The sequence below is a fragment of the Scomber scombrus genome, chromosome 8, assembly GCF_963691925.1.
Source record: "Scomber scombrus chromosome 8, fScoSco1.1, whole genome shotgun sequence".
Lineage (NCBI taxonomy): Eukaryota > Metazoa > Chordata > Actinopteri > Scombriformes > Scombridae > Scomber > Scomber scombrus.
The window spans coordinates 10417334-10434445 of NC_084977.1; the positions used below are offsets into that span (position 1 = coordinate 10417334).

A 17112-nucleotide genomic window follows, 5' to 3' on the forward strand; every position below is an offset into this window, starting at 1 on the left:
AGAGTACTTAAGGTAAAGGAAACAAATACACTAAAATCTATATACAGGTAACATGTAAGGCTAAAATATATACAATAAGTAAATTAACTTAAATATCACAATATATATATATTTTTTTTATCATAATTTGCTGCATCACACCATTCATAATAAAATCCAATGGGAGATAGCAGCCCTGCTACGCATGCGCAAACAAGCGGATTGCACGTGTGTGTGGAGGTCTGTGTCCATCCTGACAGTCTGCAGACTTCAAACCAGTACACCTCCAGTACACTGAAGAAGAGCAGGAGTTTCTCAGGACATCAGAGGTGAGCGACATTTCAACTTTTTCATCCTAAACAAAAAGTCTGAACTGCGGAAGCTAACTTTACTAACTAGCTACCTGCTAACTCTGGTTTAGCTTCCCCTAAACAATTAGATGAAAAAAAGGGGAAAATGTCCAAACTGTCCCAATTGCGAGCAAAAAAAGATTAAAAAAACCTTGCATTGTTTCGTTATCGCCGTATTTTATCTGGTATCACCTTTTAAACGACACATTAAGAGTTGTATCCTCCATGTTGTTACCTCAGATAGACAGTTTGATAAAGTCACGTTATAAACAATGATAGTTTGTGTGTGTGTGTGTGTGTGTGTGTGTGTGTGTGTGTGTGTGTGTGTGTGTGTGTGTGTGTGTGTGTGTGTGTGTGTGTGTGTGTGTGTGTGTGTGGTTAAGGACTAACAGAAAGCTCCTGACCGTGCAGTGTGTGACCTGCAACATGCGCACAATCAGTGTCCCGGTTATGTGTGTGTGTTGAGAGGGGGGGTTTGAGTGGTCATGAATGAATGAGCGAGCTGTACCATCAATACTGTTAAGAATATGAATTTATTGTTTTCTTGTAGTTGCTGTGAAAGTGCTTGATCATTATTATATGAACAGTTTGCCTGGAGAATGATGTTAGATGATGGAGTGATAATATATGTAAGATATGAGAGATTCTATGCATCTTGAGTCAGAAAGTATCATCAGTGATCAGGTTGATTTACTATGAGACAACTGCATCATATTTGCATTACTTCCTTGGTTTAATATTATGGTCTGAACACACTGAGACCTTTTTAGAGACATGTTTTCTGTCAGGAGTGACCGAATTGTTAACCTGGACTGACCTGAAGGCAAAGTTCAGTCTCAGTGAGAAGATGTATACGTGTCCTTACTTATCATTGATCATCAGTGTTGACCTTTGGCCTCTGATGTAGTGATCCAGTACATCAGAATATTACTAATTCAGGGTAAATCAATTTCATTGATAATTAATGCCCACTATTCATCATCTGTGACATTCAGTGAATGATTTTATTAATGGAGGTTGCTCAGTCTTTGACCTGAATCTATTTTTCTGTCTCTCCATCAGTCATGGCTGTGGTGAGGTTCTACAGTAATGAGGCCGTGAAGGGGCGGAGCTTACAGCAGGCCGCCAAGCTCTACCCTGAGCTGTCAATCACAACTGAGCTGTGCTACAATGTGGAGCTGACAGGTGAAACTCAAAGGGATGCTCAAATGCTTGACATATGCTCTCATACTGTGAAGCCTTCAGGATTTTAGGCTTTATTTTCTCCATTCATTCCTTCTCTCCGTTTTTTCTTCCTGCTTACTGCTGCAGGCTGTGAGAGTCTGAGTGCTGAACAGAAGGAGGTTCTACTCTGGTTGTTTCGTCCACCCCTGCAGGCTGAGCCACTATCAGAGAAGCCAAACCTCACAGAGGCTAGCGGGGAGAAACTGGTGGAGATTGGCCCCAGGTATGACTGCACTGTCGAAGTCTGATAAATGATCTTTAACACATCCTACGGATCTGCTTTTGTCCCATAATGGGCCTTATGTTCTTTACCATAGTGACGATAAATGTGTATATATAAGTTTAGCATGTGTTGAAAATTTGAAATGGGTTGTTTGTCATTAACTAAACACTGGAATAAAATGTGCTTGATTACTGAAATGTGGGAAATGAACCAGTAAAGGTTCAGTAATAATATTTTTTAGAGGAGATGCACTAATCCTTTATAACTCCAAAATTAACAACAAAAATAGTCTAAATCCTCACTAGTGGCCCCTAGAGGCTGCAGTGTCCATTACTGACTAAACACCGCATTATTTTAATGGCTTTTGTACAAATAAAGCCTTATCATTAGTGGGGATAAAAATGTAAAGTTTGATGTGATGTTGTCGCTCTGAGAAAGCTCATGACGTGACACAAAATGTTGACGGTTTATCTTTTGGAGAGCATAAATGTGCTCTGTAAACATGATTGTTATATAGCAACTAGATTTTGACATTTCTTGTGTACAAGTGCAGTCTTTGATCTGGTGGTGTCACATTTCAGTAGTTCGGAAAAACCTTCATATTCATCCCGAGTGTATCCTGAATATTGACTCTGGAAGCCTTGGCGGTCTGACTGACCACACCCTGGAGAACCAAAACATGTCGGATATTAATCAGCTGCAAACAGAACGAAAACTGAGAATTTACATATATACATAATCCAGTATGTAGAATGGTCAAACTGGCAATTTGCATTCAAGTAATGTTTTATCTATACAGATATATCATTACTTCCCATACTGTCAGTACCAGCATGTCTGCATGCTGTGCAGGGCATTTACAGCTATCTATGGCTGCTTATTGCCACTCTCACACTGCTCACTGTTCCCACCAGAAGATATTATGGAAACATTTTATGATCATCTAAATCTGCCAGAAAGACTGTGGGCAGAAATGATTTGCATCCTTAGGAATTCCATTAGGTAAAAATAACTATGGTATCATTTTAGATCATTAATAACTTCAAGTAATTCATATTTTGAATCCGTGACACTGGATGAAGACAACACTAGTATGGCAGATATAAGAAGACTTCTTTTGTCACTGGTCTATCCCTCAGGTTGAACTTCTCCACTGCTTGGTCCACTAATGCCGTGTCCATTTGCCAGAGCACCGGCCTCACTCACGTTACCCGAGTTGAGCTGTCTCGCAGATTTCTAATCAAGGTTTGAACACAGAGATATAATTTTATAGCGCACTGACTCCTGATTGTTTTTCACTTTATGTCCTGCTTCTGATGTGATCTACTCCCTCTCTCTCCTCCAGCCCAAGAATGAAGGGAGTGTGAACAAGCTCAATGGAGATACAAAGAAGCTGATTGAGTGTCTGTATGACAGTATGACAGAGTGCATCTACCAACATCCCATCACCTCCTTCGCTGTGGAAACCAAACCGCAGCCAGTGTTTGAGGTGGACATCCTGGGGAAAGGTTGCGCCGCCTTGAAGACCACAAATGATGATCTTGGTAAGACTCCCTTTAACACTTTTCACATTAATTAAGTTTCTCTTTGCACATTCTGGCCCCTGCCCCTTTCAATCTTTACTCTTACTTCTGTCACTCGTACAATAAAAGACTCAAAATTTCATGTGCTATAACCTTTCTCTCTTTTCTTTATACTTACTTTCAGTCTTGCTGTTATCTTTAAGTACATTGTGCCTGCTGGTGGAGGTAATAATGTCACATGATGCATGACATTATTACTTAGCTGGTTAAAGTCACAGGACGGCAACGATGCTGCTCATTATCTTGCATGTGCATTTGTGTGCTTGAATTTGCTGCCTAATTGAGAATGACTTAGTTAACGATTTCACTTTGTACCACCCGAATGCACCAAAACTACAGTGCATTTCATTTGTATGCATGTTTGAAGGCTACTCAGCAACTGTGGTTATTCATGGACTGTCCCTCTCATCATACAAACAGGTTTAACACTGTTCACTGCATCAGAACGTGCTGTGCTGTGCCTGTTTATGTTCATGGTCTGCTTGTTCACTTCTGCCTAGCCTTATTAATATTCACAAGCCGCTCAAATAGATGAGAATCATTTCAGCGCATACTTTGGAGGCGCTGTCATGCTCAACTGGTGAATTGAGCATATAATTAAAACGGGCCTATCTGGAGTTTCCTGATGCCACCGCTGCTCAATCCCCCCCAACAATAATCCTTTCTTATTTATCTGTAGATAAACCAAAACAGCGTCAAATAGTTTTTAGATTGCTGTTCTCTTGAAGCATGAAAGATTTTTGTGTGTGTTGTCTGCAGTGCTGATTATACAAAAAGTATACATGTGTGATTCAGTATCTTTCCTTCCTGTGTGGGGGTTGTTGTTGTTTTTTGGTATTCAAGCTCTCCTGTGTGTTGTGCTCAATGCAGGTCTGGCCTTTGACTCTTGGGATCTGGACTACTACACATCATTGTTCCAGAGGATTGAAAGGAACCCCACCAGTGTGGAGTGTTTTGACCTGGCCCAGTCCAACAGGTGAGTTTGTCTTCCGTGAGCAGATTAGCAGGACAGCTTTTATGTATTTGTCATGCCTGGCTGTTTGTTTTTGTTTTATTCTTTAATGCTTCCTTTGTACCTGCGTGTCCCAGTGAGCACAGTCGTCACTGGTTCTTCCGGGGGCGGATGGTGATCGACGGGCAGGAGCAGGAGGAGACGCTTTTCAGCCTCATAATGGACACTCAGCGGCACAGCAACCAGAACAACGTCATCCAGTTCTGTGACAACAGCAGGTAGCGGAGTGCAAACAGTAATCACACAAGCTGTGTGTGTCTGAATGAGTTTCACACTGACTCACCGTGATGTGCGTTTGTGTGTCCAGTGGTATCAAAGGAATGGAGCTGGAGTGTGTTTACCCACAAGATGCATCCCAGGCCAGTCCATATGAGACACGCCACTCGCTGCGACACGTCATCTTCACTGCAGAGACACACAACTTTCCAACTGGTCAGAACACAGAAAAACCCTTCTCATGTGCAACAGAAATGTCCTTTTTCTTAACGCTTGCTTTCTAAAAAAAAAAATCTCCCATCACATCCAAACTGACTTCCAGGTGTCGCTCCGTTCAGTGGCGCCACCACAGGGACAGGCGGTCGCATCAGAGATGTGCAGAGTGCTGGACGAGGGGGCCACGTCATTGCCGGCACTGCAGGATACTGCTTTGGCAATCTGCACATACCAGGTCAGTAAAACGGTATTATTTCTTAAATTTCAATTGCCTTCATAGAAGTGTTCTTTGCATCAACATGTCTTTTCTTAAGGTTATGTTCTCCCGTGGGAGTGTGAAGGAGAGGGCTGGGAGTATCCTTCAAGCTTCGCGCCTCCACTGCAGGTGGCCATCGAGGCCAGCAATGGCGCCTCAGATTACGGCAACAAGTTTGGAGAACCTGTCCTGTCGGGTAGGGAAGCCTTCTGTACATACACACAAGTGTACCTAGAAACCATATCGTAGGAATCGTATCTACGTTATTGATTAATGAATTGATTTATTTGAATAATGGATCAAACAAATATTATGTAATGATAAGAATAATGTCACGTTTTTTTCTAAAGACGTTTCCATATTCTGATTAGCTGCTAAAGACAAAGAAAGTCAGAGAATAGAAAAACCTATTGTAGCATTTATACTCTCTTTTAGAGCTGCCTTAATATTTGTACTAATTCACTCTTCTAGGTTTTGCTCGTTCCTTCGGCATGCGGCTGGCAAACGGAGAGCGGCGAGAGTGGATCAAGCCGATCATGTTCAGTGGCGGTATCGGGTCTATTGAAGACACACATGTAAAGAAAGGCCAGCCAGAGACCGGTAACGTTTTAACTCAGCGTTTGATTTATTTTAATCAATGCAGAAGATATATTTATATGCATTTATAGATGACTTACCATGTCCCGCTACTCCTCTGCTGTGCTTTTCAATCAGGAATGGAAGTGGTGAAGATCGGAGGGCCAGTGTACAGAATTGGTGTGGGAGGAGGAGCGGCCTCCTCTGTACAGGTACGGCCACTAAATCACACAGAGACTAGCAGTGACCCCAAATTTTGCAGACATGTCAGAGTGTTTGAATACATTTTGGGTTGCAGGTCCAGGGGGACAACTCCAGCGACAGGGATCTAGGTGCGGTGCAGAGAGGAGATGCTGAGATGGAGCAGAAGATGAATCGCGCTCTGAGGGCATGCCTGGAAAGAAGTGGTGGGAACCCAATCTGCAGTATACATGATCAGGGAGCTGGAGGAAACGGTACCAAACATCAGGTTTATTTCTGGAGTTATGCAAAGCTTAGATCATGAGACAAAAGTTAAGGTATTGTATCATGTTTTCATCTGCAGGTAATGTTCTTAAGGAGCTCAGCGAGCCAGCAGGAGCCGTAATATACTGCAACAGGTTCAAGGTAGCGCATTAGCACAGCTACACATACAAAAAGACACAAGTTACGTTTTCATCTTGTTTCATATATGTTAGAATAGCATCCCTTTGATTCTGCTATTTCTCAGTTTATTTCACTCTAACTTTTCTCCATCTCTGTTGTAGAAAGGTGACCCTACATTGAGCGTGCTGGAGCTGTGGGGGGCAGAGTATCAGGAGAGTAACGCCCTGTTGCTCCACCCATCAGACAGGTCTTTCCTGGAGAAAGTGTGTCAGAGGGAAAAGTGTCCCGTTGACTTTGTGGGAAACATCACAGGAGATGGCAAGGTGCTTTTGATAAATGCACATCCAATGTCCTGCATCAGTGGATGTAGTGAGGTCATAGGTCAAACTGCTGTACAACAAACAGACTCCAGATTAGAGTCATTGAGTTTACTTTAATCTAATTTCTCCCACAGATTGTGCTGGTGGAGGATGAGGGAGACAACAGTGTTCAGGCCACCAGGGGTCGCCGTCCTGTGGACCTGCAGCTAGAGTGGGTTCTGGGGAAGATGCCGCAGAAGGAGTTTAAGATGGAGCGGCTGACCCTGACCCATCAGTCACTGGCTCTTCCTGCTGGGCTAACAGTTAAAGAGGCCCTGGACAGAGTTTTACGTTTGCCTGCTGTGGCGTCTAAACGCTATCTGACCAACAAGGTCTGTGTTTTATCTTTGCAAATTTTTCATACACCATCTCTGTCTTTAGAAGCACATTTGTGCAGACAGTTTGTGACTCTCCGTGCCTTCACTCCCACACTCCCGCCAGGTGGATCGGTCTGTGACTGGCTTGGTAGCCCAGCAACAGTGCGTCGGCCCTCTTCACACCCCATTGGCAGACGTGGCTGTTGTTGCTTTGTCACCATTCAGCTTAGAAGGGGCAGCGACGGCCATCGGAGAGCAGCCAATTAAAGGCCTGGTTTGTCCTGCAGCAGGGGCTCGCATGGCTGTGGGAGAAGCTCTGACCAACCTAGTGTTTGCCAGAGTCACAGCTCTGAAGGTGAGTGGGTGATGAAGGGGGGCGGGGGTAAACATTTCAGATGTATATCCAGGCTGTTGCTAACTGTCCTAGCTGTGTGTTGTAGGATGTGAAGTGTAGTGGTAACTGGATGTGGGCTGCCAAGCTGCCGGGTGAGGGAGCAAGTCTGTGGGAGGCCTGCAAAGCCATGTGTAAGGTCATGGGCCAGCTGGGAGTGGCCATCGATGGGGGCAAGGACTCACTAAGTATGGCCGCTAGAGTGGGGAAAGAGACCGTCAAAGCTCCAGGTATTCTCACTGTCTGTGTGCGTGTGTGTGTGTGTGTGTGTGTGTGTGTGTGTGTGTGTGTACATGTGTGTGTACATGTGTGTTTTAGCTTTCCCTCTGCTTCTTTTTTTAGGTGCGCTGGTTATTTCTGCATATGCTGTCTGTCCTGACATCACTGCCACGGTAACACCTGACCTCGAGGATCCAGACGGCAAAGGTATTACACAATCAAACACACACACACTAAGAATTTGAAATGTCATCGTCATCCACTGCTTTTTTTTTCACACACGGACTACACACACTTTCTTTCTCAGACACTAACACTTCGCACACACTCCTCAGTAAAGGTTGTACTGCATCTGACTCTTTGTCATCTGTCTGCAGGCGTGTTGTTGTGGGTTCCTCTGAGTCCAGGCCATCATCGCCTCGGAGGCTCAGCTCTGGCTCAGTGCTACAGTCAGCTAGGAGACTGTTCTCCTGACCTGGACCAGCCGAAACTGTTGTCTGCCTGCTTCAACACCACACAGACACTCATACACGGTCAGGCAAAGTATTTCCTGCCACAGAAGGAATTAGGATTGTTTAATGCGATTCAGGCTTTTTGGCTTTTTATCCGTCATCTTTTCATTCATAACGTTCTCACTATAAAAACAGCTTCTTACTGTGATGACACAGCCATCTAGTGGTTTTGCTGTGAATATATTTTTTGTGTTGCATTTGCTAAGTAATAACAAAAATAACTGACTATCTTTTCTTTTTTTTTGAAAATTGTTACATTAATAGTGTGTTCATGTTAAATATTTGAATTTTAAGTTTGTTTAAAGATTGTTAATAAATTGTAATTGATGTCTGTGTAAGGTCAAACAGGAGAGTGACTTTTCTTTTCTTTTTTCTGTTCTCTCAGATCATCTGCTGAGTGCAGGACATGACATCAGTGATGGAGGTCTCATTTCCTGCCTGCTGGAGATGGCGTTCGCAGGAAACCGTGGGATTGATATTGACTTGTCATCTCAAGGAGCTGGAGGTCAGTGAGCTGATGTGTCACTTGGTTACTTGTAATTGACATGTACAGTGCCTTAAACTGTGCAGCTTAAGAGCACAAACACACAGCATTTTTCCTCTGTTGTCAACGCAGTTATAGAGCTGCTGTTCAGCGAGGAGCTGGGTTTGGTTCTGGAGGTACCCGAGTCTGATGTAGAAACAGTGTGTCAGAAATACAGCGACTCAAGCGTGACGTGCCATCGCATCGGCAGAACATGCGGCTTCGGACCAGAGGCTATGGTGAGACATCGACTTTAATGTGAACTGTATCTTAAGAGTCTTCATTTCACCGGTGATATTGTTTTCCATTTTGCTTGTTTGTCTTTAAGGCCAGTGTTCGAGTGGATGGACAGGAAGTACTGAGAGAACTGCTGCCTAAACTCAGAGCATTATGGGAGGACACCAGTTTTCAGCTGGAACGCCTGCAGACCAATGAGCTCTGTGTTAAACAGGAAGAGGAAGGGTTAGCCAGGAGGACACAGCCTTACTTCAAACTAACCTTTGACCCCTCCGACATGCCCAGCACCAAACATCTCAGTAAGAATACACATACTCTAAGACTTAAGTCAATTCTAGAGCTGCAAGTTGTTTTTTTCATTATCAAGTCATTTATCAGCGATGTTTTGATTAATCACTCTGTAAATGTTTAGTTTACTATTTAGTATACATATACCTGAAATGTTTAAATGATGAATATTTTAAATGTTTATCAGTTATCAAAAGTGTCCCTGATTTAATTTTCAGTTACTTGCTAATCTGTGATTTGTGTTTCTCTTTCAGCTTCAGGGCAGCCTCGTGTAGCTGTGGTCAGAGAGGAGGGCAGTAACGGAGACCGAGAGATGTCTGTGTCTCTTTTTATGGCGGGCTTTGAGGTATTTATTGAAAAATGTGTTAACTGGATATACAGTTTGTTGACCTAAGTTATGTTGTTGATTTCAGTCTTTATCTCTCTGCAGGTGTGGGATGTCACCATGCAGGACCTGTGCTCCGGCTCTTTAACCCTAGAACCTTTCAAAGCAGTCGTGTTTGTCGGAGGATTTAGCTACGCAGATGTGCTGGGATCAGCTAAAGGTATATAAATGCACACACACACACACACACACACACACACACATACACACACACACACAAACACTCTTACAAACTCACAGTCCACTTGGAGATACATATTCTTGTGTAACACCATTTGTCTTTCATAAAAGGTTGGGCTGCTACTGTTGCTTATAACCCCAAGGCCAAAGCTGAATTTGATCGCTTCCGGCAACGGGACGACACACTGAGTCTGGGTGTGTGCAACGGCTGCCAGCTGCTCGCCCTGCTGGGCTGGGTGGGAGAGGGCCAGGACGGAGCAGGTAAGAGGAGAAACGGAGAAGGCAAAAGAGAAATGTGCTTATAATACTCCTATTATAAGTAATATTTACTGTTACTAATGAGTAATATTTACAATTACTAATAATAGTAAAAGGGACCTTATTATTATACTTTTTCCCCCTATTTTTCTCCCAGCATCTGAAGTGGTGCTGACCCACAATAAGTCTGGCAGGTTTGAGTCACGATTTGTCAGCGTTGGGATCCAGGCGTCCCCGTCTGTCTGGCTCCGAGGCATGGAGGGCTCAGCTCTTGGAGTCTGGGTTGCACATGGAGAAGGTACAGTCATCTTACAGCGTAACACATGTAGTAGTTTGGCACCAGTTCTGTTGACAACCTTCAAGTCTGGATAGGTACCTGAGTTAGTGCATTGAGCAACTTATGCAAACACAACTCATCCTGCCGACTCTTATGTCACAGATCAGTATGTTCTGTAACCAACAGCTGTGTTTCATATTGATTTTCCCTAACCTATTTCCTTCAGGTCTGATGCAATTCCGTAGCTCGCAGGCCCAGGACCAGATTATTTCTGGTGGCCTCGCCCCGGTCCGTTACCTTGACGATCAGGGTCATCCCACTGAAGAGTACCCTCTGAACCCTAACGGCTCCCCGCAGGGCATAGCAGGGCTGTGCTCCAGGGATGGCAGACACCTCGCCATGATGCCCCACCCAGAGCGCTGCACCCTGGGCTGGCAGTGGCCCTGGGCCCCGAGGGACTTCAGACCTTCTCTCACACCTTCACCCTGGCTCCACATGTTCAAGAATGCAGCTGCCTGGTGCAGCAACACAAACTGATAATACTGTTTACATGTTTCTGGTGCTGTCAAACAAGTGCCACTGTCTTTGTTGTGGATAAATCAGAACATGAAATTATCCTCTAATACACCTTTTTACTTACTGTGGTACTTGTTCTTGGTCTTTTTGCATTGATACTGTTACTGCTTACTGTACTTTATATCTTTGGGACTTGAATTCACTTTATGTACATTCCATTGGTTTCATCTGGTAATGACTGTTTATTTTACAGCACTAGTACGCACCAGTCAGGTCTGTTTAAATCAGTGTTGCCTTAAAAATAACAAAACCTGATTTAGTTCTCTGTGTATCGCTTTTTGATTATGATGTTCGAGCTCCACTGAAAAATTGGTAACTGAACTTGCTAATAAATGAAATACAACATTTAAGAGACATGAAGTGTATTTCATGGTGAAAAAAAAAACCTATTAAAGTCAATAAATATTTATTTTAGACATAAAAACATGCATTCATACAATATCAAGTATTTACATAGATGGCAATATTACAGTACTGACATGACAGCTTTGCTTGAGCTTGCAGAGTTTCTGACCAGTTAGAGGAGTACAAGGGACACTTGTTTTTTTTTTTTTAAATTGTAGAAATTATGATATAACACAAGGTTTTAAAACTGCTATAGTTTAATTCATGTAAATGGAACAGAAAATAATGCCTTTTCTAATATGGATTAAAAACTAACATATTGAAGACGCAGGAAAGAGCATTTGAAACTGCAGTTGCACCAGTAGGCTGCATTACATTGTATTTTAGATGCTCCTTTTACAGTATATGGGCTCTGTAAACACTCAACACAGGCCTGGAGTATGAGTCCACAGTCAGAGAGGCTCAGATGCTGTCTAACATCTCCACTGTTCCATGCTGTGCTACTGTCAATATTCTTGCATCCACTTGTCCAGCTAACTAAAGCCAGAAGGAGTAAATCCAATAAAGCAAGCAGTCAAGCAGCTCGTACTGGCACCTTCCAGCAGCATTTAACTACAGTGAATCCCCCATTACTCCTTGTGAGGTTGCAGCATTTGCAGAGTGTCCTCTCTCTGGCGCCATTTGCTGGTTGATATTGATAACACAGATAAGGAGCAGAATGACCACCACCAAGTCATCCAGGACACCCAGCAGTCCGCAGAAGGAAGGGTCTGTTTCTAGGGGGTTTGACGATGAGGAGACGGAGTCGAGAGAAGTGGAGGAGATGGACACCACAGTCCCCACGCAGCACAGCGCCACCCTGAAGAAAAACAGCCACACAAGTCCTCCAATGGTGCCCAGGCCACGTGCCAGTAACTGCAGGAGAAGAGGCGCGTCGCACAGGTAGTCTGTTACCTGGAGAGGTCAGTATGCAGAGGAGATGACACGTCAGAGAGTGAAAACATGCCAAACTGTTTAATACACAACTTTAAAGTATGGAAATAGAGTTTTAGATTTCTGTCAGTCTCTAAAACTCAACTATAAAACTACATAAAGGTTATTCAAGGCCACATTTCGGTATTTCAAAGAGTAAGAATTGCTCATCTGAGGCATCCAAGATAGAATAACTATGTGTGTCTGTCAGGTGTGTTAACCAGACACCTCTGTTGTCTAATGTTGGCAGTTGAATGGGACAATAAATCGTCAAGGTTGCGAAAGAGGTATTCCTGTTACTAAAGCTATTATCAGAAGGAATGGTAGAGAAATTCTCATCTTTCCCATGATCTAATCTGGTGTCACATTCAGGACTGTACACGAAATTGCATCCTCTGATACCTTTACACAACCAGACACAGTTTAAAAGAGGGAGAACAAGGACAATTAACAGTTGAAAGGCTTAAAGAAAATTCTGTCATTAGAAAATCAATAATGTGAATTTATTTAGGTGTTTACTGTTTTGGTGCACTGGTGTTTTGTCTGAAAATGAGAGCACTGACCCGTCTTGGGGCTCCAGAATAACGTTTGTTGTAATCTGTGATTTCTCCAAGAACTTCCTTTGATTGTCGGTCTGATCGACTCTCATTAAATAGATGGCACAGCACGCTGACCTGAAAAGACCCAAACATTTTTATTCCATATACACACAGGTTTGAAGCTGTCTCTCACCCTTTTTCTAATCAATTTTTTTTTTTTTAAAAACACACAAAAAAACATTCATACTCTACCTTCTGTCTACAGAGAGGGCAGCTGATAGCATCCAACCATGACCCATGTCTCCAGTAGGCGATCAAACAAGGAGCTGCAAGACCAAACACATGAATCAACACCTTTTCTACAAATATCATCTATCACTTGTGCTGCCATATGCATATGTGTGAAAAATTGCATTGACACTCAGCATACAACCAAGATACAGTATTGCATGATAGAGACAGAGGTTAATCAAGTGTTGAAGAGGCTCTGGGTAGGAAAGGCAGAGGTAAAATACAAGTAAGTGGGGAACTGTGTTAGGTGTCTAAATTAATCTAAAGGTGAAGGAAAGTGTATGCAAGAGTAGACATAGTTTTGTAATCTGTGACAGATATTGTAATATCAAGGTTTAAACAGGTGTGCATCTGTGCCATTAACATGTACAGTATGTTAGAAACATGGCTGTAAAATGACTGCAAAAATCAGACCTGAAGAGAATTTTGAAATTTTCACAGACTTGATCCCAAATTGCTACACTGGCCTCCACTTTGTGCTAGCATTGACATTAGGGTTTTCTTGCCTGCCTTTAAGCACTGAATGCCATCAGTACCCTAACCGTAACCCTAACCCTAACCACCCAAACCTCTCAAGTCATCTGGCACAGCTGTTCTTGCTGTATATTATCAGTTGTAAAGTCTGGTGAGGCTAAGCTAAGTTATCTGGTTACTACTTACTTGAACAGCCTTGGGGAATGCATTAATCAAACTTCTCTTTTTTCTGTTCCATTCTGGTAATAAAAAGTTCATCTTTGCTTAGTTTGTATGAGAGTCATGTAGTGTAACAGCAACATCACACAACCCATAAAGGTTTTACCATTTTGAAACTTTGAAAGTACAATGTAATTATTATTAATTATACAACAGGAGCAGATGTAGTTATGTGAGATTTGAATGTATTGTACTGGGTTTTAGTGACTAGCTGCACTTCATCTTATTTAACTGCACACCTTTTGTTTGCTGTAATATGAGAGGCAGAGTTGGGAAACCATGGCAACGGTTAATTTTTGAAAGCTGAACAGACAGGCCTGAAGGCTGAGACACACAGCTGCAGTACACTGACGATACGTCGATCTGCCAATGAATGAAATCAACCAATCAAAAGATATAAACACCTGATGTAACAAGTGGGCAAGCATGAGAATGAATAAAAATGAATGAATCCAAGCTCATGGGTGATGGAGTGAACAGGTACGTGAATGAAACAACAGACCTAGTCTAGTCCTGGTTTTATAGAACCACTATATGAGAGAGACATAGAGAGAGACAGAGAGAGAGAGAGAGAGAGAGAGAGAGAGAGAGAGAGAGAGAGAGAGAGAGAGAGAGAGAGAGAGAGAGATAGAGAGAGAGAGAGAGAGAGAGAGAGAGAGAGAGAGAGAGAGAGAGAGAGAGAGAGAGAGAGAGAGGGAGAGAGAGAGAGAGAGAGAGTGTGTGTGTGTGTGTGTGTGTGTGTGTGTGTGTGTGTGTGTGTGTGTGTGTGTGTGTGTGTGTGTGTGTGTGTGTGTGTGTGTGTGTGTGTGTGTGTGTGTTTTTCATCTCTTACCACAGAACAAATGGCCACAGTTGGTCTGGACTGGGAAGTTGGCCGTCTGCAGACACACAGGACAGTGCCAGTCCTGTTGGCTTGTGGATGGACATAACTGTGCAGATATGAAAAGAAATACAGGAAGGAGGAAGCAGAGAAAAGTAGGTGTTAAAATATGGAGCAGAGAAAGAGGTGACACGTAAATAATCATAATAATCATATGGAATTACTGTATGTATTATAGAAACGTTCTTGATAATCCTTCATAGTGCATAAGTGCTGAGAGACATTGATTACACTAAAATCAGAGATATAAATAGTGATATTATTATCATTGCTTGGAAGCAACACTCTCCACCAGACTGTGACCCCAATAAAAGCACTAATAAAAATACAGGAGTGCCTGTGTGATGATTAATATGATTACATTAATAATATTGTTTGCAAACTTTAAGTTTGTTCTGTTGTCACTGTTCAGACGTGAGGAAAAACAGGTTTTTTCTAAAGGGTTTCATTATCCCTAAAGGCTGCAGAATTTTCCAAATCTACGCAATCCTTCAAAGAAGTTCAAATATGAGAAATCAGCCAAATGGAAGTAAGGTTGTTTTCACACTGTAAGCCCGCTGATATCAATTGATAATAACAATTTAGGACTGTAGAATCTGTGTGTGTGACCGAAGCTCTCACCTTGTGGCAGCTCATGTACGCTGATGCTGACTGCTCCGATTGACAAACCAAAGATCTTGATGACCCTGGGTGACACTGACCCGCTAGACCTTCAGAAGGTAGATGATCTAGTCTGCAACGTGACACGAATTAGTGACAAAGATAAACACACCTTAGATATTGCATATTTGCAAGAAACTGAAGAGATACCAACACAAAACTAACAATTCGTGAGATAAGGTTGATTGTGCTCAGCTCTTTTCTGTTTGTGGATTACAGATGCTGATGCTTGGACTACAGCTGTTTGACAGATTATTATCCATCAGGACTGCTGTTTACCTAAAAATGTTAAAGCTTAATCGGCATTCCTTTGTAAGATTTATCTTTTACATGGAACATTTAAACTATGAATGTAAAAAATATTATAAATCATAAAATAAAACAAAATTCTTTAAGATTTTTCATACATTTTAAAGGCATTCAGCATCACAATTTTCTATCAGCTTATGAAAATAACACTTTCAGTCAGTTAATTTAACACATCATTAATACTTGAGAAAATAAGTATGCCACACATATTCACGTAACCAAAATGAATGAATAAACTGTTGCTAAGCTTAATATTTTGTCATCAAAAACCAGCTGGAAATATATACACTTTTAGGCAACTATTTAGCTTCTCATAGAGTGATCCTGAGCATCATGAGATCAAAACACATTCATTTCACTTTATCTCCAAGAAATCTCCCACCTCAAATTTCCTCTAAAGCCCACAGCTGGATTGTTTTATAAGTACAGTGCACAACCCCACTGAAAAAACACACCAAAAGCCATCAATACGTTATAAAAGCAGACTCACCTGGACTGAGAGCTGCTGTGGGGGTTCATTGTTAAGCTAGAAACGGCAGCTCAAAGGTATACACGGTCTCCTAGAAGGAAGTGAAGTGCTGCCTGACAGCATCACTGTACAAAAATAAATTGGAACTGCAGGTTAATGATCAACTACACCCTCTAATATCAGCTGGTCTCTGAGTGTTGTTGCTTTAAGGGAGCAGTTGTGTAGTCAGATCAATAATGTAGTGCTTTGTATACAGCTGTACTACTCCTAAGAAATATGTAAAACGTATTTCTTATGACACAAAGATTTCAGTTAATGTGATTTACTTAGTGTGTAAATGTATTCAAATTACTACATCAGAAAAAGTAACATATTCCGCCTTCAGTCTGGTTTGGGGCAAATGATTTGTGTCACACAACACGCCCACCAGATCAAAGCCAGAAAAGATCCCTCCCACCTGTGTTTTTGACCCTGCCAATCATTTACCAAAGTTTACTCTGCCAACGGCCCTGCTTCACATTATTCTACTACTCTTACCATAAACTATTGGTTGTGAAATGCACGAATGTCACTGACAGTAACACTGTCATAAGTGATATCCAGGTCCATTTTTTAAAATCAACAATTTCTCAACTATATACATTTTCTCAACTATTATTCTCATTCTCTACTATTATTTCTATGAATAATTGAAAGGAAAAGGAAAGGTGTTGGCCATATGTATCAAAACACATTAACTGATTTTGCTTTATTTTATCAAATAAATGTCAGCGATTCAAACATCCCTCTCTTATCTGACAATTTGCAGAGATGTGATAATCCTCACATAACTCACCGTGATAGCCATTGCAGAAATATCCGGGCAAATATTTACACTGGCCCTTCGCCTCACCTGAGATGAAAGGTGAAGAGAGGGAGTCCATGTTGTTTGGGTCATCTAAAAATAGCTGCCATCAGTTAATGTGGGTCAGGGTCTCCGAGTGGCAGAGGTCAGTAGATAAAACAGTTGACATTTTAAAAGGATGCTTCCACAGGCCATATGGGTGAAGTCCAGTCTCAGTTTATACACACACGCCATTGCTCTAGACTAATGTAAGAATGCTTTGTAAATTCAAATGAACTTGCATATGTGCATGTCAGCTTCGTTTTGTTTGAGCTCTCAGCTTGTATAAGATTTATTTGAAATTTTCCATAATGGAAATAAATAAATAA

The 17112-nt window shown here is 42.0% G+C and overlaps 2 protein-coding genes across 2 annotated transcripts; one reads left to right on the plus strand and one right to left on the minus strand.

Annotated features, from left to right (window-relative positions):
• Window positions 1-213: 213 nt before the first annotated feature.
• On the plus strand, window positions 214-11084 carry pfas (phosphoribosylformylglycinamidine synthase). Its single transcript, XM_062424666.1, has 28 exons — window positions 214-308; window positions 1392-1514; window positions 1641-1776; window positions 2916-3021; window positions 3122-3320; window positions 4230-4335; window positions 4449-4589; window positions 4679-4803; window positions 4910-5038; window positions 5118-5255; window positions 5531-5659; window positions 5774-5847; window positions 5934-6090; window positions 6180-6241; window positions 6382-6543; window positions 6675-6911; window positions 7021-7251; window positions 7337-7517; window positions 7630-7713; window positions 7884-8039; window positions 8404-8523; window positions 8635-8780; window positions 8870-9077; window positions 9321-9412; window positions 9497-9611; window positions 9743-9892; window positions 10047-10187; window positions 10393-11084. Exons 2-28 carry the CDS (start codon window positions 1394-1396, stop codon window positions 10701-10703), a joined length of 3957 nt encoding a protein of 1318 aa, XP_062280650.1. The 5' UTR covers window positions 214-308; window positions 1392-1393; the 3' UTR covers window positions 10704-11084.
• Window positions 11085-11162: 78 nt separating this feature from the next.
• On the minus strand, window positions 11163-16028 carry si:dkey-183n20.15 (RING-HC_RNF170 domain-containing protein). Its single transcript, XM_062424668.1, has 6 exons — window positions 15922-16028; window positions 15084-15195; window positions 14415-14511; window positions 12851-12924; window positions 12623-12733; window positions 11163-12041 (listed from the first exon to the last, which is right to left on the minus strand). The coding sequence occupies exons 1-6, from the start codon at window positions 15948-15950 to the stop codon at window positions 11700-11702; spliced, it is 765 nt and encodes a 254-aa protein (XP_062280652.1). The 5' UTR covers window positions 15951-16028; the 3' UTR covers window positions 11163-11699.
• Between the last annotated feature and the right edge of the window lie 1084 nt (window positions 16029-17112).

Bases quoted from the DNA above. Each gene is read 5' to 3' on its own strand.
- pfas (XM_062424666.1), top strand. From the start codon at position 1,394: ATGGCTGTGGTGAGGTTCTACAGTAATGAGGCCGTGAAGGGGCGGAGC. The intron at 7,518-7,629 runs GTATTCTCACTG...TTCTTTTTTTAG, and splicing joins AGAGACCGTCAAAGCTCCAG to GTGCGCTGGTTATTTCTGCA. The intron at 8,040-8,403 runs GTCAGGCAAAGT...CTGTTCTCTCAG, and splicing joins CACACAGACACTCATACACG to ATCATCTGCTGAGTGCAGGA.
- si:dkey-183n20.15 (XM_062424668.1), bottom strand. From the start codon at position 15,950: ATGAACCCCCACAGCAGCTCTCAGTCCAG. The intron at 12,925-14,414 runs GTAAGAGATGAA...TTGGTCTTGCAG, and splicing joins CTGTGGCCATTTGTTCTGTG to CTCCTTGTTTGATCGCCTAC. The intron at 12,734-12,850 runs GTAGAGTATGAA...GGGTCTTTTCAG, and splicing joins GCCCTCTCTGTAGACAGAAG to GTCAGCGTGCTGTGCCATCT.